The following is a 7,334-nucleotide window of genomic DNA, read 5'->3' as shown; positions in this document are numbered from 1 at the left end:
TTAATAGATACTGCTCAGTAATGCCCCTTCAATTGGCCCCCAGAGCATGTGATAAACCCACCATAACTCAGATATGTGTGTGAGGGGACTGTTCAGTAATGCCCCTTCAATTGGCCCCCAGAGCATGTGGTAAACCCACCATAATTCAGATATGTGTGTGAGGGGACAGTCCTGCATTGACTACTGCACCAGAGAGAAATTTGAGCAAACCCTCATGTCCCTCCAACTCTCCCTGTCTTCTTGGTCATCACTCCTTGAAGATACGGGGGGTGGAGGGTGGGTGGTGGTGGTGGAACAACAAACTGAGAACAGTCCTAAAGTTCTCCATTGGGTCCCCACCACTTCCTGCTCTGTCTCCCCAGTGAGTGTGACCCCTACCTGGCTCCCCATGGCTCACTCAGGGTCTTCCCCTCACCAAAATGCAGTTGCATGTTCCCTTACCCTGAGCTTCCCAAGGCCAGCCCACAGAATCTGCCCCAACCTTGGGCTTCCTGCAGAGGAAGGAAGGGGTGAATTTTGCGCCTCTTTGTAAACAATCTTTCCCAATGCTACTTCCCTGCCTTCCAATGTCATTGTGAGTTATCTCCCTCCTGGAGGTCTGCTTTGGCTTTTGTGTCCCAATGGGTGTAGTACAGGGTCAGCACACAGAGAGCCTTAACCCTATAGGGCTAAGTCAATATCTTGCTGAAACCATCCCTTGGGATGCCCCCTTCTTGTGATCCTGGACCTCAGGAGGAAAGAGACCAGTCCACTGTGTGCAGCGCCCTCACAGCCCTCAGACAATTCTGGGCATGTGGCAGGTGCTCAGGAGAAATGTGATCAAGCAGTTAGTGGGATCTGTACACTCAATCGTGCAAATTGCTGTTACCTGTTCTGGACCATGAAGTAGTGAGGTAGGGATCCTTATTTCCTGAGTAGTCTTATGAATCCACATCATCTCTTTATGAAAACAGTGTGTTCAGTTAGGACAAGTGGATACAGCTATAGGTTATGTCTCATCTAAAAATTAACAGAATTGTTCAAATTCTTAAATTGCTGGAATTCTATTGTAATACTGACTGTCACCTGGAATATTTAATCATCGGTCACATCTTGGAATAAGTGTTTATTGATAGAATTAAAGGACAGAGACACAAGGTTGATTGTGTCTTTGATGTGGTGTGATGAGCAGGGCACTCTGTGATCTTCCTTCCCAAACCCACAGCCCTAATGTCATCAGGAGTAAGATTTCAGACAGATCCCTGAACAGATTCATTGTGCAAAACACCTGGCCAGTTCTCAAAACTGTCAAGGTCATCAATCAAGGCAAGTCTGAGAAACTATCACAGCCAAGAGGAGCCTGAGACGTGGCAACTAACTGTGGCTGTGTAGGATCCTGAATGGGGCCCTGTGTGGGGTCCTGAGTAGGGCCTTGTGTAGGGTCCTGGGTGGGGCTCTGGGTGGGCAGAATAGGACACCAGGGACATTTAGGTAAAGTATGGACTTCAATTAAAAGTCATGTAACAATATTATCCATTATTTGTGAGAAATGTCCCACTCTTCTGCAAGATCTTAGCAACAGGGGAAGCTGGTTGCTGGATGTATGGAAATCTCAGTCCCATCTTCTAGGCTTTTCTGTCAATCTAAAGCTGTCCCCAAAACCAGTCATTTTAAACAGAAATCCCTCTTTCCACTGGGGTTGCTTGTACACAGGCACTTGTCTGACTCTTTGCAGCAAGGACTTTCCAATGAGGGATCTGTCTGCTTAGGCACCAAGCTTGGCCCATAGGGCATGCATGCCTTACTCCCTGTGGGCACTGACAGGCCTCAGAACCCCTCCACAGAAACCTGCCATGCCCTGGCCCATTGAACTACTCCTGGCTGGTACCATGCCCCATGGGGCCAGATACCTCCAGGTTGGGTAATTGCTCTCGAGGGCCTAGCCTGACAGGTCCTGGGATGAAGTGTCCTCCTGAGGGAATGGCCACCAGTTCAAGGTCAACAGCAAACAAAGGAGTCACTAAGCAGCAAGACACAAGGCTTTAGACACAGGTCATGTCTCACCTTCCTTACCTGAGTAGGATGGTACGTAGCAGCTGTGAATGTGGCATCATGTTCTGGCAGAAAATGTTGGTGATGGTCTCTTGTATTAACCGTGAACACAGTAACAGTGGACAGCTGTCTGTCTGTCTGTCTGCCCCTGGTCTTTTTGGACTACCTATCCTAATTTCTAGAAAGTCAGATTCTTTTTGCTCTGACCTATTTTACATTGGGGGAAAAAAAAATCCCTGAAGTGTTTTGCTCGTGTCTTTTGCTGTTTCAGTTTGAAACCGTGAAGTGCTGGACCTGCTACCTATGTAAACAATGTCCTGACCATCCAGATGGTTCATTTACTGGTAAGAGTGGGACCATGGAGGGCTCCAGTCTCCAGAGTAGGTCATGGTCTGTAATGGGAGTGGGAGGTTGCTGACTCAGTGGGGAGCCAACTTCAGGTTTTCCGTGTATCTGGTGCAGGGGCTCGGAGGTGGGAAGGGGAGGGAAGGAGGTTGTGGGGGAGGGGTGTTGACAGGCAGGGCCTCCAGGTGGGTCAGCAGGTGAGTGATCCTCAGCCTTTGGGGGCCCAGGTCAGAGGAGGGCATGCAGGCATTACTACTGCATGTGAGAATCTTGGTGGATGCTGGAGGGTAGTCCAATGTGTCTTCTGGCGTGGGGGGCGGGGAGGGTCTGGCAGGGACCCTCAGAGGCAGAGCTCCCATGGCAAGCCCTCTCTTGCAGGCTGGGCGCTCTCATTCTGCAGACTGAGTGCTGTGGTTTGCTGAGGGCTGTGCTGTCTTTGCTCTTCACAGACACAGGGAAGGGCAAGGGCATTAATGGACCAGCAGTCTGCATGGTCAGAAAACCCAGAACTCTCCCATCCTTGAGTTTCACCCAGCAGGTCATTAAGGCTAACCCCATGTTCCAGTGTATGTGCAGTGTCCTGTCCACATTTCCCTCTTAAGGAGGCAAGGCTTCATTTAAAATGTGCACACATGTGGGCACTGTACCTTGGGTCAGCCCTCAGCCCACTCCATCTGTATCCAGGGTAAGACCTTGGACTCTCCACCCCTCAGGTAATGGCAATGGCCCTAGGGAAGGGACACTTGGTGCTGGTAGATCCAGACGCACCCTGAGTGGGGGCCTGCCTAGAGAACTGGGTCAGAGGTCTTGAAGTCCCTGCCTTGGCAAGGAGGTCAGAGCTCTGCTGAGGCTTGGCACGTGCCCATTCCTGCTGCCACCTGCCCTGCACAGCCTGGTGCTTACCTAAGGAATGAGCTTCCCACCAGCCCAGGAGAAACAGGATAGGGTTGGAAGTGGAGTCCAAGTTCCTGCCAGTGGACTCAGGTGCCCCAATACATGCTGGGGGCATGACCCATACCTACCCCCAGGAGGTGTTGGCCATTTCTTGGTGAGTAGCTTACAGTGGGTGAGGCTGGCTGGGCAGTCATCTTGTGACTAAAATGCCTGCTCAGGTGACTCTGAGGGGACTCCACCACCCCTCCCCAGGAGACGCTGTGTCTCCCCAGGAGAGCAGAGCCCTTGATGTCCTGGCTGTATTCCAGGCTCTTCCACCTCAGACACAGTGTCCTGGAGCCTAGTTTGTTGTCTGGGTTATCCAGTGGTGAGGCCTAGGCATCGAGAAGCAAGACCAGTGGGCCCTCAGATAAGGAAGGAAATGATCTAAATTAAAGTAAATAAAGTCTCATTCTGTGCTCAATGTATAACCTGCTGTGACCTGCTGGCCTGGCCACAAATGGGGGAAATCTATGGGGGAGAGATTTCTTCAGGGCCAGGTGAGGCCACTTTGGAGGGTCCAGGGTAAAAATGATTCCTCAATTGCCTCCAGGATAGGAGCTCTGTTGGTGTAGTGATTAAAGCGTTAGCCTGCTAACGAAAAGGTTGGCAGTTCCAACCCACCTGCCACTCTGCCAGGAGAAAGATGAGGCAGTTTGATTCTGTAAATATTTATAACCTTGGAAACCCTATGGGGCAGTTATATTCTGTCTTGAAGAATTACTATGAATTGGAATTGGCTCAATGGCAGTGGGATTGGTTTGGTTTTATCCTTCTGGACATAGGGCCGTGTTAGTGCTTTAGTTGTGTGCTCTGGATGAAGTTGCCAACAAGCCCTGGTGGGATTTGAGCAGAGCCATGGCTGAGGGCCACGTCATCCATTGACTTGTGCCCCTTTGTCTAGGGACCTGAGAGGCTCACACACATGGCAGCAGGCAACCAGACGGCTGTATTTGAATTCGTCCTGCAAGGCTTCTCAGAAGATCCCCAGATCCGAGGCCTGCTCTTGGCCCTTTTCCTCCTCCTCTATCTGATGGCCCTTATGGGAAACAGCCTCATCATCACAGCTGTCAGCCTAAGCCCAGGCCTGCACACTCCCATGTACTTCTTTCTTGTCAACCTGGCCATTTTGGACATTTTCTGCACGTCCACTGTTCTCCCCAAATTGCTGGGAAGCCTGGTGGTCGGAGTGGACACTATCTCCTACCAGGGATGTCTGGCCCAGCTCTTCTTCCTGAGCTGGTTCCTGTCATCTGAGCTGGTGCTGCTCACGGCCATGGCCTTCGACCGCTATGTGGCTATCTGTCGACCACTGCGCTACAGTGCCATCATGAGCTGGCGTTTGTGTACACTGATGGCCATGGCTGTGTGGACAGCTGGTGCAATCACCACATCCTTGCACACAGGCCTCATGGCACGGCTGAACTTCTGTGGCCCTAACCACGTTGAGAATTTCCTGTGTGAGATCCCCTCATTGCTGCTGCTGTCCTGTAGTCCTACGGCATTCAACAATGTCATGGTGGTCATTGCTGATGTCTACCTTGGCATGTTCAACTTCGTGTTCACCTTGGCCTCCTACGGCTGCATCGTGGCCAGTGTCCTGCGCATCCGCTCGGCCGCAGGCAAGCGCCGCGCCTTCTCCACCTGCTCCTCCCACCTCCTGGTGGTCACCTTGTACTACTGCACTGTCATCTACACCTATGTCCTCCCAGGCTCAGGCTCCTCCATGGACAGTGGCAAGGTGGTCACTGTGTTGTACACAGCAGTGAGCCCCGCCCTGAACCCACTCATCTACACACTGCGGAACAAGGATGTGAAAGCAGCCCTCGGGAAGGTGACTCCTTTCTCTCAGTAATGAAAGGGAGTAGCCGGGTGAATGCTCCTGGTGTTAAGTCCAAAATATGACTTTGAGAGGCATTTGAAAACCAGCCTTCATTCAGACCACCTGCCGAAAAGAGGAACATTTCTATTTTCTTCCAGTTCACAAAACATGTTACCTTTCCTCACCCAGAAGCTGTGCCAGAGCAGGAAAGCATTCTCTCTCATCTCTAGTGTAACAAACCTTCTTCAACAGTAATTTTACAGGTTCAGTTCCTCCTCAGTCTCCTTTCTACTACAAGCATTTGTGTTATTCTCTGCTTGTAGCTTCTGAATGTTGGTGTTATTCATCTCCTAAGCCCTAGTTTCCTCTCTACTCTTGGTAACTTAATCTGTGGTCCATCTGTGTTTATTATTAATGTCACTGATATCTAAATTGATATCTACAGTCCAAAACCCTCATCTCTGAGCCCTGAACCCATTGATGTAACTGCCTAGCTAGCATAGCTGCTGGAAAATCTTCCGGTGATATCCTTCAGCAGATCTAAATGCATGACAATTCTCTTCATTCCCAACATGTTGGAAGAGTCACAATTATTGAAAAGTTCGTGATACCCTTTCCTGGCCTCTGTATGCAAACCACCTCCAAGACCTATTATTAAACTTGGGCATCTCCATATCCAATGTTTCTTCCATCTCTAACACTTATCCAAGATACCATAGTGTCCCTGTTGGGTGATGAGACACCTTCTACCTGGCCTTCTTACATCTATTCTCAACTGTCTCAATTTGGTTCTCTACTGAGTTGAGAGACACATTGTATTATGCAAACTTTTAAATGATACAAAGTTGAAAGAATTTCTTAAGTGAACACCCACGTACCCATTTTCTGCATTCTTCCATTAATCTGATACTCCATTTGTTTTACTAATCATTTATTCAGCCAACTATTCATCTTAATTTTTATACAATTCAATGCAAGTTGCAAAGATCAGTGCATTTCACAAGTATTTCATTCATATCATCAATTAGAGTTCAAATTTTTTTCTCTTTTGAGGTTAAATTTTCAGACAAGAAAATGCATAAATAAGGATGTACCTTTGCTGGGTTCTGACAAATGCATATAGCTGTAAGCAAAACCTCTACCAAGATTATAGAACACAAAAATCATCCCATAATTTTTCCTTCTGTCCCTTCTCAGTCAACCCACCCCCACCTCCTAAGGACATAATGTTGGAGTTTTTTTTCTACCATAGATCAGTTTTGCTTGTTCTAGAACTTCCTGTAAATTGCATCATATGTGTATTTATTCTTTTGTGTCTAGTTTCTCTCCTTTCACCTTGCATACTATTTTTGAGATTCACTCATTGTGTTGCATGTAGTTTGTTCCTTTTATTTTTGATTAATAGTCCATTGTATGGCTATAACACATTTTATTTATCTATTTGTCCATTGATGGACATTTTTATTGTATCTAATTTAATTTCTTTTTTTTGTGTGTGATTTGGGTGAAAGTTTACAGAGCAAATTCATTTTCCATATAGTAGCTCATATACACTTTGTCTCATGACATTGACTGCAATTACCCACAGTGCAAAAGCTCCCCTCTCACTTTCTTCCCACAGTTACCTCTTCCCTGTGTCCTTCCCTCCCCTGCACTCCTGTCCCCCTGAGCTGTCTCCCTGCACATACACAGCCCTTCTATTCTGCCATGATTGATCTCTCCAAGGAGTGTATATCTAGCTAATGTAAATATTCAACTCATATGCCTGTCTTTTGTTTGGCTGGAAACCACAGGAGTGGGTTCAATTCCAAACCTGAAGGGCCACTAGCGGTCATAGTCTCAGTGGTTCCATCAGGCTCTATCAGACCAGCAAACCTGGTCCCTCTTTTCCCCTTCTTTTTCCTTTTAATGATTTTGAGTTTTGTTCCACATTGTTCTCCCACTCTATCCAGGAACTCCTACATAGATCCCCCTCCAAGTGGTTGAGAGTGGTAGCCAGGCACCATCTGGTTCTTCTGGTCTTATAGTCATATAGGCTAAGGATTTCATGTTGTACCAGTCCCTTGGACTAATTCTTTCCATGTGTCTTTGGTTTTCTTCATTTTTCTTTGCTCTGGACAAGGAGAGACCCATCGTTACATCTGGATGGCTGCTTGCAAGCTTTTACGATCCCAGTCGCTACTCACCAAAGTAGGATATGGAG

At 47.9% G+C, this 7,334-nt stretch overlaps 1 protein-coding gene across 1 annotated transcript; it reads left to right on the top strand.

The window, feature by feature from the left end:
* The first annotated feature begins 4,234 nt into the window (after nucleotides 1-4,234).
* LOC103193602 (olfactory receptor 13A1-like) lies at nucleotides 4,235-5,164 on the top strand. The gene has a single exon (XM_007936858.1). It carries the CDS (start codon nucleotides 4,235-4,237, stop codon nucleotides 5,162-5,164), a length of 930 nt encoding a protein of 309 aa, XP_007935049.1.
* The last annotated feature ends 2,170 nt before the right edge of the window (nucleotides 5,165-7,334 follow it).

This window comes from Orycteropus afer, unplaced genomic scaffold (assembly GCF_000298275.1).
Source record: "Orycteropus afer afer isolate SDZICR_OR568_19922 unplaced genomic scaffold, OryAfe1.0 scaffold00038, whole genome shotgun sequence".
NCBI classification, from domain to species: Eukaryota; Metazoa; Chordata; class Mammalia; order Tubulidentata; family Orycteropodidae; genus Orycteropus; species Orycteropus afer.
The sequence above is the reverse complement of the archived record's forward strand: the minus strand, read 5'-3'. Positions and strand labels throughout refer to the sequence as shown.

Bases quoted from the DNA above. Each gene is read 5' to 3' on its own strand.
- LOC103193602 (XM_007936858.1), top strand. From the start codon at position 4,235: ATGGCAGCAGGCAACCAGACGGCTGTATTTGAATTCGTCCTGCAAGGC.